Below are 21,385 nucleotides of genomic sequence, written 5' to 3'. Positions count from 1 at the left end.
TATAAAAAAACTAATGATTTAACAGCAGTACACAATTGGTGCACAAAGGCGAAGTCAATTATAATTTATGTTCACTCAAAGAATTACGTGTTTCACTTCATTCGCTTGTCTTCATAACCTTTTTGAGGGCGCTAATGCAATTTCTACAACCCAACTTAGAGTTAGATACTCATAGATATCAATTTAACTGTCACTGCCACAGCTATGAAAATGAAACAAACAAAGGCCGATGCATCAACACGCTAATAATTATCCCCTCCCACAAACACACCTCACTAATAACTGATAATCAGCTCTTTCCATTGTTTTTGTAGTTATTGTGTGTTACCAAACTAGGCCCTACTCGGAGTTATGTTTTCCATATTTATGAATATTTAACTCGGCCCGTGATCAATCCACAACCTATTTCGTCGATATCGACAAAATTCGTTCATTTTTTTTGGCAAATTGGAATAATAATATACAATGAAAGTAGAGCTTAATTATAATCAATAAATTTCTTTGACAGATGAAAGTACTACACAGAGGCATCCGGTTAAACCAATATGATAACATTCAACTTGCTGTTGCAAAACTTTACAGATCTGAATTCGTAGAAATTAATGAAAAACTTCCTCCTAAGTTCGTCATATTTGTCTACTGCGAGTGACTATTTAAATACTTTTCCAAATTTGATATCTGGCACATGATTTTTGTTTTATTTTACAGACCTTGCACCAAAACGATTACAATCTTCAGTGAAATATCAAAAATGTAATTATATACACCAAAAATAGCAAAGCATTATAGTTAAATTTCAAAATATACTTTACATAAACTTTCTGGCAACATTATTTATCATCCCTAAAGGCACACACGTCACGTGTTTTAACGGTAAACACGTGTTGATATTTGAATTGAAACATTTTGACAATCAGCACGTGTTCTGTAGAAGTGTGACTCTCATTCCTTGGTAAAATCTATATATCGATCAATATTACATAAAATAGTTATATTTCTCCTTTACAAAACATCACAAATATAATTAAGCAATAAGACGTGCATTCTGTAAGCATACATCGATATACTATATTTCATTACTATGTAGCCTACCATGGAGTTTACTATACCTTCATATATGTCACATCTTAGCATTGTGTTATTATTTTACGTTTTGCCAGAGAGCGTTTTTTTATATAAACCTACTACTGCAGGCCCTGCAGGTTCATGTTAATCTCTGTATTACGTATGAGCATATTATTTAAGGAATATTTCAAATATTGTTTTGGCCAAATAACTACATAATGTATTTGTAATGTGTAGCACACTATTAACTAACTATAGGCATCACGTAATATCCAGGAAAGAGAGTGCGGTGGGTAGGCCTATAGATCACGGTGAACTGTTTAAAGCCAGTACATATTCACTTTCAAAGTGGGAACCTTACACACAAGAAACGAACGCTATTATTGGCGTGTTATTTTTGCGAGCAACCGACGAAAGGTAGGACCGGTATAAGAAAGTTTGGAGAGGGACTCCCTTTCCTGGAACCAACGCTTGTGATTTCTACATTCTAGTCACTGATATGAATAATTATATTACAGAGTTCGAGTATGTCTTAAAAAAATAATTAAAGATTACATTTACAGACCAAACGACACGAAATACATTGAATAAGAGATTCTCACTGATATCAATAATGCGTCGCGGCGACCGTAATGACGCCGATTGACGTAATGACGACAATGAGACGTCACAAATTGATTTTATGATTACCGGTACAATACAGCATTTATAGCTACAATAGTTAAAAGATGTCATTGGTTAACTTTAATGTTAAAGCAATACAAGGTAATGAATAATAAACAAATACAATAATAATTTAACTGATGTTGCTTAGTAAGACGTTTAAACCTTTTAAAAGTCGTTAACAGAAATTATACAAAATTCAAATCTAGTATTTCCCTGTTAATTGTAGTTTGTTGGTTAGTTCGAAGTCAGCGTCTTTCTGTTAGTTGAGCAATAACACTAGCACCAGCCATAACAATGATTGAAATACGGTGTGGAAATTAGCTCCTCTAGAAGAGAAACTTTTGTAATTGCACTTCTGAATAAATCATACACTTACTATTTGTACTTGCAATGGGATATTCAAAGCAACTCTCTATCGTATCAATTGTTCCAATTGAGAAAAGTATTTTTCCACTTATGAAAAGTTTATAGTTGTCCCTTTCTAAGAAGTAATTTTGTATATTTATTTTTTTTTAAGTTTTAAAAGATGTGCATTCTGACACGCTTGTGGTACCATCGTAAAAAAATGTATACAGTATAGTATGTGTACAAAATGTGTAAACGACAACTATTGGCGGATTTCTGTTAAAATTTATCTTATATGTTTTTAGATATTTCTGAATGGAATTTCTGAAACATCTTAATTTATACTACTAATACTCATCGATAAATGTTTTTAAAGCTTTTTATAAAAAAAAATCAATAAGGAATAACCAAGAGGGTTGGGCGGAATAATGATTTAACTACAACATAAAACGACGTAGGTTTGTGTCCGGCTTGAGATTACTTGTGTAGCTTGGAATTTGCATTATCTACGGCTTTAAAGTAATTCTTTAACTTCATCTTCAACATGTCAGGTAGCTCTTCCATATCTATAAGAATAATGTAAACAATAAAAATGCATTTAGACATAAAATGGAGTCAGGTGTTCGATTAGAAAAGGCGTCAAAGAAACAGACGGTACTACAATTTACAAACCAATTTGGCATTATGTTACCGTAGCTTTATTGTGTTTACAAAAGGTACTATGTTTGCCGTAGACGCAGATGATTGTAGTCTTTGCGTCGCGCAATCAAAAATTCTCTAAAAGCAGGGGGCCCTATCAATCAGAAATACGAAGGATTAAATAACAGTTATACACGACTAATTTTTGGAATTGTGTCCTATCTTAATCCGTTTTGTTCAACAAAAAATCGTATAAAGAAATGGACGGCGCCCTCCTTTGTGACGCATGTGAGGCATACACAACTTCTCCACACCCTTCAAAGCCCGTTACACAAACTATAAATTTAGAATGTAATTCCAAATAATAGGCGTACCTTTTCCTTCAAGTAAATACTCAATTTCCGATTCACCTGAGCCAAAACCTTCGAGATTTTCCGATTCCGATGACGATTTTCCATTTGTATCTGAAGTCAAAATAAAAGTAGAAATTCAATTGTTATAGGCCTACATGAGTTCTGATAACAAATTAAAATTATACCACCACCTAAACCCAGCCCTTCTTTCAGCTTACATACAGTATACCCCTTCTGTAGGCATGTAGCATTTGCTTTAGTAGCGTTAACATTATTTTAACACAGAATTTAAATGTTGGTTAGGGCATCAAGCAATGTTTAAATACAGAATAGGCCTACATAGCAAACATGAAGACTACATTTTATATTTTGTTAAACCATTTGACACAAGATACAAGAAATTTTATTTGTCTTCGTTAAAAACAAAGAAATGTCGGTTGTCAGCAAATCCGATTAAAAGATACATATACAAAGGACTAAAAATGACAAAAAAGTATAAAACAGTAGGCCTAACATTACAAATCTTTAACAAGGTTAAAAACGTATTGTAACAAATCACATTCCAGAGACACTATGAGTGTTAAAAATATGAATGCTCAGTAAGTAATTACCCTGGTTTCCGTCACCCATCACGATATCTTGTAACTCCTCCTCTAAACTACCGCCGCCATCTTCTGCCTGGATATTAAATTCGTCGTGAACCTCTTTCCCGATTGTCTTTCCTTCCTTCGTTTTCAATGGCTTTAAGCTATGCACCTTTTGTTCTTCTCCGATTTGTTTTCCAGCAGAGTTTTTAAGCGGTATATCTTCAACGTTTTCTTCTTGGCTGTCATCGTCATTATCAATTACGTCATTATTGATCATGTTTTCATCTTGCGACATTGTCTCTAAGACGTAGTCGAGGAACGCGTCTTCGTAGAAACTTTCATCCGTGACGTCCTCTGGAATGTATTCGTTTGGTAGACTGAGTTGAAACACTGCGGCTATGTATCAAACAAATGTCAACAAAGTTAGTTTGATATGTATTACTCTATTAGTTGTACTTTAATGAATAACATTTTTGATGTCAGAACTCGTAGAAACGTAACAGTAAATGACTAAATGCCATAGATTCATGAAAACGGTATAAGCATAGAGATTATGGCCTTCTGAAGGTGGGGACAAAACGGCATGGTCAGCTGACCGGGGCGGGCCCTGTAGTAGAGTTTATTCCTATGAAAAGTGAGGTAACTCCTTTAAAATCTGGATGCGTTAAGTTTACCAGTAGGCCTACATCGTATAATTAGTATGACATCGTATCCGAATTTTGCCGTGACGCAATTATGTTTTTTTCTCCACACCATTTTTGTGTGTGAAAAAGAATTGTTTAGCGTCTAGCGTGATGTTATCATAATGTCTTAATCCAACGTTATACATTATTAATATTATTAAATCTTCGGCACACGAATACATACCTACAAGACTGACGCCGGCTTCAGGCGTTATTTCTCTTTCAATTATCCTCTGATATACCAATCCTGCTACAGACGCTACCAAATCAGAAGCTCCTGTAAAAACGATAAAACTTTACATTTAATACTACAATAAAACCTGTTAAGGAGATACGTTCAGGATTTAACAAAGTGTTCACTTAATAGAGGTTTCCCTTGAATAGTTGTTGGTCTTTAGTGTTAAAACATTGTCTCTTGTTCGTGTCACGGATGTGTCCTTAATGGGAGTGTCACAAAGACTTTTATACAGGCAAGATTTACGGACAAGCGCTAACGGCAAGCCAAAAACTGCTTAGCTTGTCCCACGTACTATCTGCATCTATCCTGAAAAATGGCCATAGATAGATAGATATAGATTCTATATTTTTTATTCGCGTTACCGCTCGTTTGTGTAAATTGGCCTTTAGGGTAATTTTTGTATTATGTATGGACAGGATATTACCGAAATAATACCGAAATAACGTTGGTTGTTTTTCGGTAGATTTAAACTGCTGTTAAATTACCTTCATATAGCATAGCTTGATAAACTTCTCCTGGGGTAAGAACAGGTAGCGTCATTATTTGCTTGATAATGTTTAACATCTCATTTTCCATGTATACTTCATTCTAGAAAATTAATTGAAATACAAATTGAATTCTATTTTTGTTTCATTTCAGACCACATCCGTTGAATTCATGATATGTTCAAAATAATTTACCGTTTAATTAGAATAATGATGTTATTCAATATTAAATGTCCATCTTTTAAACATAAACGATACTGTATAATTTTCTTGTATTGTGTATTTTGTCAACTCTTTCAAATGCTATGTTTGGTTAGTTGATGAAAACGCATGACACGAAGAGTGTGTTGTGTAAATTTGAAAATGCATTAGCCATTAAAATAGTATCAGGTTTCCTATAACCAAACACTATACACACAAATTCACTAACAGCTCACCGATTTATACATAATCTAATTTCTACGAATTATAAAAATAAAACGATGACTTTCGTAAAATAGCATTAATGCCGTTGACAATGATAGATTAAATAAGGAATCCAAAAAGATTGCGAGCAACGATGTTAACAAAGTGCTTGCATAATTAAACTATATCTTTATGCGGATGATTTTAGTTTATTTCGAAGAAATGTCGTATTTGCCCACTCTTGGGTGGGGCTAACGTGGGTATTAAATGGTAATCGTCACTGCAGGCTACAATATTGAGGACTCCAGAGTCAATTTACCACATTGTATAAAGCCAAATATGGTAGTGATATGCCCAAATATGGTAGTGACATGACATCATCGTGTCCATATTTGGATAGTGTAGACAAAGCTTTACACTTTTCATCAAATGGTTATTTAACAAGATATGATACACCAACACATAGAGAAATACAGTTCAATACATTTTAAGTATTTCTCATGACCTAAAAGGAAAATCCGAATCAACTTCTTTATGTAAACAATGGAATAAATGGCCTCGATAACTGATGTTTCATTAGCTGGATCAGCTGATATTAATGATGACTTGTTGTCAATGAGACAATTAATATCAATGTAGTACCTGAGGCGGAGCTGGGTAAACCTCATTTTCATACATCTGATTTTCTTCGGCATCTTTTTCAATTAGCAGCCTATCGAGTTCACTCGAGACCTCGTTCTTCAGTCGATCTACTACTTTACCATCGATCTAAACAAAATAAACAAATCAACTGTAATACTCACTATAATGATGAACATACGCGAGTCTATATTAGAATTAACGACTTTTCATTGTAGCCTACGTAAATGGTACAATTTATTTCAATAAACTATCAATTTGTTTTTTACCTTATATAATTTTAATTAATAGGCGACCTTTAATAAACGACCTAAAATCTAAGTTGTACCGCCAAACGCACCGGTGCCAAACGCCGTTTACATCAATCATTCATTTTATCCATGCGCCATCATTTAACGTCTTGTTGACGTAAGTTCAGAAAACATAGATCAACAAATTGTTTAATAACGCACGTTAGTGCTTCTAATTAGGCCAATGTGGATAATTTCACAACTCATCATAACAGAGATGTAAAATAACAATGTAAACAAAATCAAGTAATCTTAAACATTTTAATTCTCTACGGTGGTGTTTAACAAAATGGTGCTACAGTTTTAATGTTTGCAAAGGCTTTGACACCACGCTATGAATTGAAATCATTACGTTTGCAGATACAGTTGCCAGCCCTTAGCTAGCCCTAAACATGATCATGACAATCCATTACGCGACTGCGGTGAGACTATTGAACGAACAACTTATTCGAAAAAAGTCATACGAAAGATTTAAAACGAAATTCAATTTCATGTTTGAATTAAACACAAAGTAATCAAGGAGTAGTCTATAGTCTGTTGTATAGTTATATCGCTACAATATGAACTACAATTCCCTAGGTAGGGGGCACAAGTTGGCGCAGCTCGCAAGTCAATCGGTCGCAACGTTTAGAAGTCTTACCAAAAATAAGATGTGGCTTCAAGAAACGCTCACTTCTTGAAAAAATAGCTTCAGACCTAAAACCTAGCCAGCATGGGCGGACTGGATAATGATAAAGATGCGTTACTTACAAAGCCATTCATCTGAAGTGTATCGAGAACTTCCAGAAAACCAACTATGTCGCCACTAACGGCCAGATATTCTGCAATTGCAACTGGGTCGCTCATTAACATCATCAACTGGTCAGCTTCTTCGTCTGAGAGCACAGGAGGTTGTTCTTTTTATTAAAAAAATGAATTAATAAACTTAGGTCTAACAGAAATCAATAGCTAGGCCTATGAAAAAATATTGAATAGGAGCGTAACGAGAATTCCTCTTTCTGAATGTACTGTACAAACGCGAACAATTTTATTCTTTCGTAAAAATGTTGTTTTTTTTTAAATTCTATTTTATTCTCATTTTAGGCATTTTTTGTCTTTTGTGAGATTCACTCACTTTTATTTTATACCTTACAATTGTTACAATAATCTATATCAACGTTCATTGTCAACAACTTTCACTGCAGCCTAAAATTTTGTTTGTGTTTTTCGATTTTGAATATTTGACATATATAAAAAGTTAAAGTATTTAAAAAATAGACAGAGGTTATATTAAAATATACATCACTTAATATAGATTCACTATTGCCATGAAATATAGATAACAAAATTGTATTCGAGCAATTTTATGCAAAAATAATAATCTCGCGTGTAGGTTTTGAATATTCGGGCTTAGGCCCTACATAGATTCTTTGCAAATCTATTTATAGTTTTACATTGAGAAGAGGAACTGATTGAATATATTAGCATTTAATTACAGTACAATCAATATCAAAGATGGTGTTATTAGGAATGAAGTTGAAAACAAGAGCTAACTAAAATGTATAATTACATACAAAACGTGATATGGTGTGATTAATTCGTACTGACGCATGCATCTCGAAATGTTCTAACGACATTAACCTAACGCTATGTCACGTAACGCTGATTGCTAAAGCCTATGCTTTAGCAGACGACATTTAACAACATAAATGAGCATTTAATTAATGATTGTAGAATCGTTTATTTAACATCAATTCAAAATACATCTACAAAGTATATAAGATGAAAAAAGAGTGCAGTACTGTACAATGATATGGAGATAATGTGACCCGGCGCCATATCTGTGTATTAATAAGTAAGATACAAAATCGTTCTCATAATCTTATATAATTATTTTGGAATGTATACCTTGTTATATTACCTTTATTATATTATCAAATCATGTAATCAATTCGGCGATTCATCTCGAATATCGAAATATGTTACTAAGGGCGATACATGAATCTTATTTATGACTATACCTTAGGCATATGCAGTATAATATTGGAAAAGATTTAGTTTACTAAATGAAAATAATGGGGAATTTGAATGAAATTAAGATACATTTAGCGTTAGTAATATTCCGCACCGTGCCCACTCAAATAACCTACGCTTTACATTAGATGACACGCTTTTACTGAGCAGCACGTATCACTTTAATAGAAACTCACTGTTATTACTATCATCATTTTCAATAATAAATGTTACGTTAAGGGCGCTTCGAACTGGGACATTATCTACACGGAGTATGTGGACATTATCTACACGGAGTATGTGGACTGACGCCGATGCTCACTCCAAAAGGTTTTTTTTAATGGACACAAAAACAAGCAAGATCAATATATTACTATCCTCTAATAAAACATTGTATTTATTCAGTATTTTATTATTCAACTTTTTAATTTTTTCAATAATAGTCAATCAATTAATAGTCAATATTTTTTTTTTTTATCATTACTCCAATTTTATAATTAATTTTGTTTGTTGTAAAAATCACTACACTATAGACCTACACGTTATTATGGTTATTATTATGAATTTACGATTCACAAGAAACAAACAAAAATTTATATCATTATTATATATTCTAGTTTTATCTAACTAAAATACTTACTTTGATCAAAAACTTCATTTTCCTGTTTTTCTTTTCTTACTTTACTGTCACTATCCTTCTGGATCGTTTGGTAATCTACAACTTCTTTGTTCTCTGATTCTTCTTCTGATTTTGCACCTTGTTCTTCTGAGCTTTCTGCTGCTGTCTGTAAGGCTGGGTTATTATCTGTTACAGATTAGAAAAAGAAAAACATTTATTATAATTGAGTTAAGGTATAGGCCTAAATACTGTAATAGGTTATCGGGTAAGTAAACACTACACAGATACTTAGATTATGATTTTTAAAAGTACAGTTAGGCGTCTATGATGACCACACCTTCCCATAACTTAGGCCAAGACACATAATTATATCATTGACCAATAGACCTAAGTACATTATTTGGATAAGTTGATATAGGCCTAATTCTTTTTTAAAATATATTCTACATTTCCAATGTGAATATCCAAGAAAAAGATCAATTATTGAAACATTTTAATTCATTTTAATGTCTTTCTTGAATGTCATATGATGTGATCTTGATCTATCGTACGCAGACGTAAAACTATTTTCTTTACATCTATTTCATATATCACCCATCAGTAGCAGCTGCGCGAGTCGGATGCTCCGCCGCATTTACCGTATTCAATTTTGTTTGTTACAATCAATAACCAATGGTCAAGGGTCGTTCGAGTACATAGGCTGTTGCAATTATAACGATTAAGAAATTTAAGAGCTAAAAATAAACCGACTGACGTCATTATGACGTTGTTGAGCGTTTTTAATCATCGTATGTCAATAAATAAAGGAAATGGTTGAAGTGAATGTTGACAATAACAGATATAAAAGAATTGGAGAAACTATCTATGTTACATATGACGTACCGTAGATTAATCTCGAATTTAAAGTGATCTTATTCAAATTTGAAGAAAATTGCATTCCGACGGTAAAAAGCATTGCGTAGTTTAATTTGAGTTTTTTTTTAAATGTCAATTATTGGTTATGGCTATTAACCATTACAACGGAGCATGTTAGCACATTCTACCATTTGTTCATTGTTCACCACTCTGGTGTCAAATCGAGGAGAAAACAAAACAGGAAAACAACATTTTCAGATGAGTATGAATACGAATCTGTATACACCTACACATTACAATTATTTTATTTTTAGTAAATCAATAACTTGTTGATATAGTTGACTGTCATTTTTTTGGTTCATTTACCTACTTACCTACTATTTTTATGTGTGTTAATTGTATTTGTATACGTTTCTGTATTGAGATAAGAAATCTCAAATATGTATAAGAAATATAGATATAAATAAATAACTAAAACGTAAACAAATGTAGACCTACTATTAATATTAAAAGGAATAATGTGTTTTGATGGAAAACTTTTCGGAACGTAAACACATTTTGTTGTTATTCATTCATTCATTCATTCAATCTTTTATTTCGGAAACTCTGGTCCATAGAAAGTAAATTACATATAAATGAAATAAATAAAATAAACAAAATTACTACTACTCATCTCAGGATGGCATTCCAACTGGAGAGCATCTTCGACTTAACTAAGACATTGCTTATAATCGTTGAGATTAAAATATTTTTGCTTGCATTAAGTCTACACATCAGGACATACATTGATATTCTTAACAATTCATAAAAAGAATATATTGAATATTGTTGTTATTTTATTTAACGATGACATGTCATCTTATTCAATTTGTGGTTTAAATCATGTAACAGTAACAACTTGATCACGATATTTTAATCGTAGGCCTATGTGTTATCATAATATTTTCAGACTACTTGACCTTGTTTTTCTACATGTAGTATTAAGGCAATATATCTAAACAATTTCACTTTCATAAATTTGCTGTAATTATTCTCTACTGTATCATTTAAGAATTTAGATAATACAGTAGCCATCATTAAGTTGTCATGCATGATGTACTAATGCCGCCATTTATTAATGTATTGATAATAGAAATTCAACACAGCAAGTAGGCGAGGGAAGGCAGTTTTTTCTCATCGCATAATATTGAATTTAAAAATAAGAAGTTATATTCTTCGCTTGAAACGTAGAATTCGAATTGTGGTTACCGCGTGTAAACGAATGTTTAAGTTCTAATATTAAATAAAATAGGACAGCATTCACACAAGTTGTTTACTATTACATTGTATTGTTTGCATTCGGAATAATTGTAAAAATTATACGCAGTTTACCTGGTTTGCAAGATAGCTTGTCGCGTTTATGAAAAATTGCCATCATTTTATTCTTTTTTTTATCATTATAAAATAAGCGGACGTATCCGCCCTCAAATTGATTCTGGTTACAAGAAAGTCGCAATGACTAGCAAATAATAATCCATATGCGTAGGCCTACCCAGTTATAGGCGTAGCCGTACATAAAATTACACATGAAATATATAAATATAATCTAATTTATACATCGTATTCAATGCTTACAAAACCAATCTTCGCGTCCGGCTATAAATTTATATCTGTAGTACCGTATTATTATGCTAGGAGTAAGTCTACCTGTAATGGTAATTAGGCTAGGAGTAGGCCTATAGCTGTATTATTAATTAGGCTAGGAGTAGGCCTTACCTGTACTATATATTAGGCTAGAAGTAGGCCTACCTGTATTATTAATTAGGCTAGGAGTAGGCCTACCTATATTATTAATTAGACTAGGAGTAGGCCTACCTGTATTTTCCTCAGACGACGGCGGTTTAGTGACAAGAACTTGCTCATCTTTACTCATATCTTTGTTTGTCTGAAAAGAATCATAAAATAAACACATAAAATATAGGCAATGAACAGAGAGAAACATGCGCCACAATCAGGCTAATATTTATCAATCGAATCCTTTTCTTTTAATATTCACACGAACAGGAGTAAACGGGTTGGGTACATAATCAAAATGATTATTTACATTGTAGTAAAATGTATTTCATATTCGTATATTACTGTGTGCGGAATTTACACTGGTATTTAAAAATTAGCAGCCATATGTCTTTGCCATGAAGAATATCAATTTACTTTTGATAATAAAAGATATAAAAAAAGCTCATTTAATCTTAATTGTCTGTATAGTATATCAATTGGGAATCTATTTTAAGATCGCGGCATCATGTCTTAAATTGTTATGCATTCCTCTGGGTTTCATAGCTCAGTAGATGACGCAATTCGCTATTTTAATTGACATTAATTAAAGAAGTGATTATCGCATGATCTACTGTGTTCTACAAAAGTACGGCAGCCAAATTGTATACTTGAATTAATACTGTTTAGTCTAGTTTTGTCAAATTCGAATATCTTTTGCAACTTCAAAGTTTAACACAATGAAATAGTTTGTATAAAAAGTTATTTTATAAATAACAAGTAATACATACTTCTTGGTCATCGAGTTGTTTCGAAACAGATGCATCTGAAAATAGATAAAAGTAAGTTATATATGAATACTATACTGTATATATAATACTGTCAAATTATATAGAAATATAGTGCTCAAATTCGGAACATGATCTCATAATCGCGTCGAGCATAGCTCATCGGCGAAAGTTCCGTACTTTTTTTAGAAATGAAAAATTGTCTCTGGCGGGATTCGAACCTGCGACCGTTCACTTACAGGGTGAGTATCATACCGTTAGTATACATTAAATGGTTAAGATGCATTTTGATATACAAAATACAGACGCAGTTTGCGACGAACAGACAAAGACACACCAATTAGTTTAAAAACCTACAAACCACGTAGGATCTATAAAGATGCATTTTTAGTGCTCAGATTAAAAAATAAAATCTGCATCAATATGTTCTTCAAACTGTTCTTACAAAACCCTAACTTTCAAATTCTGCTTTCTGAAAGCTTTCCGATATCTGTCTACTAGACATCGGAAAGCTTTCAGGGTTTTTTTTATCACAAGAGTAGTACTCTTCTCATAAAAAAACCGAAAGCTATCATTCATTCATATTTATTTATTTATTTTATTTTATTATTATGTAGCATGAACATGAGGAAGTTTGTTAAAAGGTCAAACTGAAGCATTAACATCATCAACACATTTGTAATACATTATCCTCAGGTACTAATTTATCATTCTGATCACTTGCGGATAAAAGATTTCAATGTCAAAAGTATAAGGAAATGTTATTTTCGTTCAGTTGAAAAGCAATTTAGCTGTATTAATGTGTAATTGAAATTTGTCATCATACTTCTGAAGAATCTATTTATAATGTGATTTTTTAAGTCGTGGTTTTCGTAAACCGAGAATTGCGTAGGCCAACAATGTAGGCACAATTATTATTCGGTAAAAACTATCGTTAAATATTTATTTTTAAATCTAATCATCTACTTTGAAAATACAGAATTGTTTTTATTCTATACAGCTATTTTAGTCGTTTCTGGAAGACTTTTTATGCTTAATTTTAAGAAATATTAGTGATCTTTTCTCCGAGGCGATTTGAAGCTAAGATTTGTGACGCCTTGAAGCTAAGATTTGTGATGGCGCTAGTTATTTACTAATTTATAGAATGGCCTAATGCATAACGGTATAAATACGTGACAAACTGGATCGGCGTATGTTATGCACTTGTGACAGGCCATCGTTGTTGTTACAAACGAATTTAACATGATGTGGGTACTTTGTACTGCTCGTACGTGTGAATTCTGAACAACATATTAAATTTATGCCTACGCTTCTGTGTAAAATGTTAAATACTAAAAAGTGCAAACAATCATTTCTTATAAACCCCTCATTGGCTTTCATTCAAAAATTCTTTCTTTTATCCATCCTAAAAAATTGTAATATACAACAGTATTCTATATTTTACATCTTAATTGTGATAATATTTTAAAAATGAACAAATTAATTTTAAGTTTAAATAATAATAACAGAATACATCAGTTTGTAATATATGACGTTCAATAGAAGAGTAGGATTACATCTCGAACGTTTCGCAGTTGCAATTAACAGGTTAAAATATAAATAGTAAATTACATTATCTTTAATGTAAGATGGATTTAGGAAGTGCACTGCCAGCTATAAATGCAATCAATAAACTAGAGCAGAATTAATGTCATGGGAAATAGAAGACTAGAGCAGAAAAAAGGGCAAATTAAAGAGAAGATAGAGAGACGATAAACATCAAATTTTGGCACGGAGTTAGTATGACCAAAAGAAAGTAGGAAATATCATGAGAAACGGTTTCTTAAAATTAAAATATCTCAAAGAGACGTTCCATAAGCTATCATTAAACCATACATTTATAGTAATATTTGCAGTGACATGACGCGTTTGCACAAACGACTGACGCGTTATCACAAACGCTGTAAAGTTCAGATAGCGCGTCAACGATTATGGTTCTCGGTGTGTTACTGACGAGAGCTGTTGAAGGTTGATAAATGAATAATTCCTTGATATAAGAAGTAGTTTAAAATATATACTTTTCAGAAGACACACTGCATTCAAATGAGCATTCTGAAGTTACCATTGACGTGTATACTCAACATCGCGATATACACGCAATCAGACGATCATCTACGTGTTTGCGTAAAGCGTGGGCAGCAAAGAGAATGTTTGCTTTATAGCTACGGGGACATAACGTTCAAGTGTCTCCATTAAGACAATTGATTGCTAGAAATGTTATGTTATACACCCTCATGGAAAATTTATGCCTGGGGCTCAAGTCACTGATATGAATTAGGCTCACGTAAATGCTGTCCCTGACGTCAGGTCGACGATCATCAATAAAATGCTGTATCGTTTTTGTGTAATGATCGAAACTAATACATGGAAACTAATACGAGTGTTCCGTTCAATCAACGGTTATTCGTTGCCTAGGTCACTATAGAGATGTATGTATTGATTGCTTTTCATGAGGAAATTAGAAGTGAATTTGATATAATGAACATCAAAGACTATGATGCGACCGACGGTACTGATGGTATTGAATATACCAAACAGAAAACTATTTCAGTTAAAACTGTCGTCGTTAAAGGAAGACAAATAGGCTTACATGGATAAAAGACATGTCTTAAAGATGGACTGTTCTATTCAACGAAGTCGACACCGAATTGAGTCGTTTAGTGACAAATTTGGTTTTACGCAACAATAACCAGTTTCGAAGAGACAGACAATTAGACCGAATCATTTCTAAATAAAAGTAACAGTACATTGACTGGTGAATCATTTTATCGTTAACGTTATATTATACCTAATTAGTCAGTTCCAAACATATAAATAAATGAACAGAAACTATTCAGACAACATGGTATTAAATGCGATCGTAATAATATCGCATTACTTTCTTAAATTAAATGCGTTACTATCGCGTCAATCACAAAACGGCAATACTTTAGTATTTTCTGCTTTAAAATTAAATGTTAATTAGAACGATGGCGAATTCAATGCTAATTAAAGCTGTAGTATGTCGGCAGGTAATGGCCAATAACCACTACACGTTAATTCCAATTATACGGTATTGTAGTCCTCTACATAAATTCATAAAACACGTACAGCGTTAATTCACACGACTTGTCTTGACGGCGTGTGTTTTCATGTTTCGTGTTAAGGTAGAAACGTGTTTTTTAGCATCAAGCTGAGAAAATAATTAAAATTATTATTAATTTGTTATTTTTCTGTGATGGTTTCATGCTAGTTTTCTAGCGCGCTCTGGTGGCGTAGATGCATTGTACAGGTTTTGCCATGACACATTGCTTATTTCTCCCATAATAATTAGTGTATCTGTTAAATGTGTTTTTAACATTTTTTTGGATTATTTTATTTCCTTGCATTATTATCAATGTCTATTCAAGCTAAGGCATTAAATAATGAGTCAATTTGGAAAAAGGGAATCGGTTGATGATCAGAACAATGGTATTCGTTTTTCTCAAGCTCTGTGTGTGTGTGAAGTAAACGTTAGTAAACATACAGGCACGCAAACACGTAATACCAAAACAAAATATCTATTATTAATGAGGTGCCAGGTAATAAATAGAAATATTTAATAATATATCTATATATATTATATTAATGATAATTAAAAACACGCATACTAAAATGGTTAGCCTAATAACCCATGAAAACGCTACAACAGTAAGCCCCCGGCTGTATAATTCTATGAAGTAGACATGCTTAACAGAGTTTATTTAAATTCCAAACTTAATTCAACAATTCTGATAAAAATTAAGATTAACAAATAAATTAATTGCCAGTATTCAATGAGATATTCAATAAGATAGCAGTAACCAATTTCTTGCCGGTCAATCAATGATATCGCGTTTCCTCATTCATTATTGTATCTCCTAAACATAACAAACATTTTGAATTGTGTGTGAACAGAGGTTTATTTCAAGTTAGTATTTTCTTATTATTAAGATATACCGTGCATCTAATAAAATTATTAAAGCTTGGTTCCCACTTTACGCAAGGACGTAAACGCAACGCAAGCGTTTTAACCAATGACAAGCGAAGTTATAGATAGTTAGCAATCACAAGCAAATAAGCCATCGGTTGTGATTGGTCAATTCACTTGCGTTGCTTTACGTCCTTGCGTTGCGTCGCTAGTGGGAACCACGCTTAAGCGATCAAAATACTTACATCATTAAAACTAAGTTACAAATAGATGACGTTTTACATCGATTAGTTTTTTTTTCATTCAATAGTATTGATTTTTTTATTCATTGATTTTTATTTATTCTTAATAACTGCTGTACATAAAAATATTATGTTTTATTGTTATTATTATTAAGTGTATTGTGGTAACGCCATTACTTTAGTAAAAGCCTGTTTTATATTTATTGTCGATTGCGTAATCGCAGAAGGCAGGCTAGCTAATACATGGTTTAACAGGAAGGTATCTCTCTGAATATATACTGTAGTTACAAATAAATCATAATATTCTTTTTCCTGCACGACAACATTATCATGAACGTACGCCTTACTGTAGACTATATTATCGTAGAAATTCAACGTTGAAACATAAGACATAATAAGAACAGACGTACATATTGAAATAATCATTCATTTTGTTGGAATATTATTTAAACAAAATATTCTAGTCTAGAAAGAGTATTAAAAAAATGAATGAAGAGTTGAAACACATCAAAGCCAGTCAGATTATCACACAGTCTACGCTGACAAATATACATATTAAACATTGGAATTCTTATATATTTTAGTGACAGATGTTGACAATAAAAAAATCGAACCATGAGAGAGGCAAGCAATCCGCCTTTTTTATATACACACTCGGAGATAATCTTGATTGAAATAATATGTACAAGTATTAAAGTTATGTACGCAACGATGACAGAGAATTAATAAATTGTGCTATAGTAGTAAACGAATAAAATCATGAACATGACGAGTTCTAAATGAAGAGGTAAAATCGAAATAAGAAGAAAATGAACAAAATATGGAACGAAGATTGAAATTTGTGATACACTACGTATGTTAGTTCTGAAAAGGAACTGTTGAGTTTCTCGACGTTTCGATCAATATGCTTTGATCGTCATGAGAAAGAAACGAAGATTGTTATATAATAAACTGTTAATTGTTATTATTATGATGTTAGTGATGGTGATACTGACATTGATTAAGCTAACGATGAAGGAAGATGGTGGCTGTGGTGGTGATATTGATAATGATTAAGATAACGATGAAGGAAAATGATGGTTGTGATTGTGATATTGACATTGATTAAGATAACGGTGAAGGAAGATGATGGTTGTGGTGGTGATATTGACAATGATTAAGATAACGATGAAGGAAGATGATCGTTGTGATAGTGATATTGATAATGATTAAGATAACGATGACGGAAGATGATGGTTGTGATGGTGATATTGACAATGATTAAGATAACGATGAAGGAAGATGTTGGTTGTGATGGTGATATTGACAATGATTAAGATAACGATGAAGGAAGATGATGGTTGTGATAGTGATACTGACAATGATTAAGATAACGATGACGGAAGTTGATGGTTGTGATAGTGATATTGATAATGATTAAGATAACGATGACGGAAGATGATGGTTGTGATGGTGATATTGAAAATGATTAAGATAACGATGACGGAAGATGATGGTTGTGATGGTGATATTGACAATGATTAAGATAACGATGACGGAAGATGATGGTTGTGATGGTGATATTGAAAATGATTAAGATAACGATGACGGAATTGATGGTTGTGATTGTGGTATTGACAATAATTAAGATACGTATACATTGTAGTAGTAGGAGGCCTTTTCCAAACAGAATAAAATTACAAAACGCCAGCAGCGCATATAATTATAGATTAAATAAAGGAATTAAATATTATTACAGGTCATGGCTGTTGTACGTTGTGATATAAGAATCATTAACACAGAGAATGCACGTGTTGAAAAGATGGAATACTTGTCGTTAATACGTGACGTGACTTACATCAATAAATTTCCATACGAATTCGTTTCAATGCCATTTTGTATACCGTGATTAGGCTACCGTTATACGCAATTCTACGCGTTTTAAGCGCTAATTATCAAGTTATTGAAGCATGTCTAGTCAGTTGCATTATATTATAAAAGGTAACAAGTGCGTACAAAAAATGTAACAATTTTTATCGCGCCAAGGTTTAGACATAATGCAAGCTAGCCGAACGTTGAATTATTTACATTTGAATGATGATGTACTTTTAATATTCATGGTATAAAACACATGAAGAAAACATCTCTCATTATCTGCAACACATAACCTAGCAACCCCCAGAGCTAAGGTACATATTATCTTTTCAAATGCATTTTCATAAATGCGTACATCAATTCCGACTTGATTAACGCCTAAATGTAATAATGTACTTCTATTAAACAAGCGAAGACAAATTACCTCGCAGGCTCGCAAAACAATCAATAAATATACTAAGAGGATATGATCTTTATCTTGAAATTATTTATGTCTACATTATTTGTTCAAACCGTTGTTCGAACACAAAACAACAAATATTAATATGAGGCATTGGACACAATTGAACCGACGACAAGATGGAAATTGTGATTCATTACCTCGTTTTAAATTTCATTTTAAATAACAGTTTATATCTAAAGCTTCTATTTAAAAACAAAAATGAATACATTTCTAAAGATTGGGTTAAAGATAATTTTAAGTACTTCAATGGGAGATATTTATAAATGTTGTATTATATTATTATATTAATATTAAACATCCAAATACCATTATCCGGTTTGTGGTTATTTAAATAATAATTTATTAAGATCGATTGTCATAATTAATGTATAGGGGTGAAATTAACATATTATATCCCTTCAAGAAAAATAAATAATTTATTATTGTGGAAACATAACAATATAGTCTATGATAACATTATACATCTACATTTAAAATGTATTGTCCCCAAAAACAGGAACAATGAAGATAAATAAAATCAGACTTTAAATAGACCATTTTGCGGTTACTCACTTCTGTAGAAAACAAATAAGTATAATAAAAAGACAAAAGAAACGGTTAATTTTAACCAAAAAACCACTGTATGACAGACAATTTAAGTATTTTTTGCTTTTAATTAAATTTTTTTCATGTAAATATATTTTTTTCGATCCAGTTTTTGGTCAAAGTGAATAACTGTTAGAATGGCATACTCAACAAAAACATTATTTTTTTAAGAGGGACAACATATCTTTAAAATACAGTTTTTAATCTTTAAAATACAGTTTTAATCTAGTCTATCTTTATTTTTATACTCATATATTTTTATATTGTATGTTTAATTGTTTTAAGGATGCACCATTATTATGTGTGCCGCTGTTCAAAAAGCGTTTTCCAAATAAATTATTATTATTATTATTATTATTATTTATTAAATCAATTTATTACCGTCGCTTATTATTGTATCATTTAGCATACCACGAGTTTAACAATAAACACCAAGTCATATCAGTTAAATTATTACAATGTTACATTACATCGTATATATTAAAATTATCATAGCACCATAGACATTATTCTCATACGATGTTTATACAACTTTGGAAATGAAAGCTATACATTTTACTAGTATTGTGCACGAGAAATATGTGTAAATTGGTTTTACGCCCAGTTGGTAGTACCTACTACCGCGTCCTTTAGAAATACGTTAAGCCGTTGGATCCAATTGCTTAAGCGGCGTGTTTACGCTGTGGTTTTGACCACAAAGGGATGGTGAGCGATATATGCTATCTAAATTCATGTAAATATTATACATGGAAGAGCTTAAAAACACAAATGACATGTAAAAATATGTTTATCCGAAAATATGAACGTACCACGAGCCGGTGCTGAGTATGTAACTGCCACTAAAACCAAGATCCATATAAATCGTTTCACATCACTTTGGTACATGTTGTCAATGTTTCTTTTGCTACAAACGTCAAATATTTACAAGAACGTATACGACAATGAATATTCCTATTTTGTAGCGTTGTGTTGGACTTGGCACCTATATATTATAACCAGTGAATCTCTTGTATCTTTATCTTTCCTATTGTAAGTCTTGTGTCCCGTCTTCGTTCGTTGCTTTCTATCTATCTAATGAGCTGCCGTAATCTACCTAGACGTCCAACATTCATTCGTCGTCGCATGTGACTTGTTTTGCTATTCTGATTTTCTTCTGTTCCTTTCAGTCGTTAGATGCGTCAATCGCACACTTTACTTAACATAATATGACGTCACAACGAAATCATTTTGTTACGCGCTCGAAAGGTAATTTGTCCTTCAAGCCAATCAGATGGACTGACTGACTGTTTCTAGGCAACGATTAATTATTACATGTACATTGAGTTTTTAGTTTAGTAAACTGAATCAGCCAATAATAATACGTAACGTTGTCCAACTACGAAATCAAACAATTCAATTTGATGTAACATAAATATCTATAAAATGAGTTACCATGTAAGGCGAGATTAAAATATACACATGTAATAAACCCAATGCGGGCTCATTAAGACACGAAAACTATTTATACATATTTATATAAATCTAAAAGCAAAATACTGAACAAATTATATATATTTCACTGATGAAGGGCTAGTGTTGCTCAAAAGCTCTGCTACCTTTTCTGGCGGTTTTACTTTATCGTTTTGATTTGGATTTTCGCTTTTTTTTGTATCTCCATTGAGATCCATCCACTGATGGAATTTCTATGTTTTTTCTTAAAACAAATGATAATAAATGATACTTGACTTGACTTGACTTGACTGATACCTACAGTATTGTCATTTTTCAGTATTTTGCCTTTGGATTTATATACAAATATAAATAAAAAATAAATAAAATAATATAACCGACTTGTGTAATTACGGTATAGTACAGTATTTAAAGTAATATAATG

General features: G+C 32.1%; 1 protein-coding gene across 1 annotated transcript; it reads right to left on the bottom strand.

The window, feature by feature from the left end:
• Positions 1–1,786: 1,786 nt before the first annotated feature.
• LOC140040549 (uncharacterized) lies at positions 1,787–20,701 on the bottom strand. The gene is made up of 11 exons (XM_072086576.1): positions 20,322–20,701; positions 12,405–12,439; positions 11,716–11,785; positions 9,028–9,192; positions 7,146–7,291; positions 6,109–6,234; positions 5,062–5,164; positions 4,523–4,615; positions 3,680–4,051; positions 3,090–3,179; positions 1,787–2,642 (listed from the first exon to the last, which is right to left on the bottom strand). The coding sequence occupies exons 1-11, from the start codon at positions 20,395–20,397 to the stop codon at positions 2,554–2,556; spliced, it is 1,365 nt and encodes a 454-aa protein (XP_071942677.1). The 5' UTR covers positions 20,398–20,701; the 3' UTR covers positions 1,787–2,553.
• Positions 20,702–21,385: the final 684 nt, after the last annotated feature.

The sequence above is a fragment of the Antedon mediterranea genome, chromosome 2 (assembly GCF_964355755.1).
Source record: "Antedon mediterranea chromosome 2, ecAntMedi1.1, whole genome shotgun sequence".
Classification (NCBI taxonomy): domain Eukaryota; kingdom Metazoa; phylum Echinodermata; class Crinoidea; order Comatulida; family Antedonidae; genus Antedon; species Antedon mediterranea.
The sequence above is the reverse complement of the archived record's forward strand: the minus strand, read 5'-3'. Positions and strand labels throughout refer to the sequence as shown.

Excerpts from the sequence above, each read along its gene's own strand:
- LOC140040549 (XM_072086576.1), bottom strand. The coding sequence starts at position 20,397 with ATGTACCAAAGTGATGTGAAACGATTTATATGGATCTTGGTTTTAGTG. Across the intron at positions 11,786-12,404 it reads AACAACTCGATGACCAAGAA|ACAAACAAAGATATGAGTAA; the intron begins GTATGTATTACT and ends GATTCTTTTCAG. Across the intron at positions 5,165-6,108 it reads TTTACCCAGCTCCGCCTCAG|AATGAAGTATACATGGAAAA; the intron begins GTACTACATTGA and ends TTAATTTTCTAG.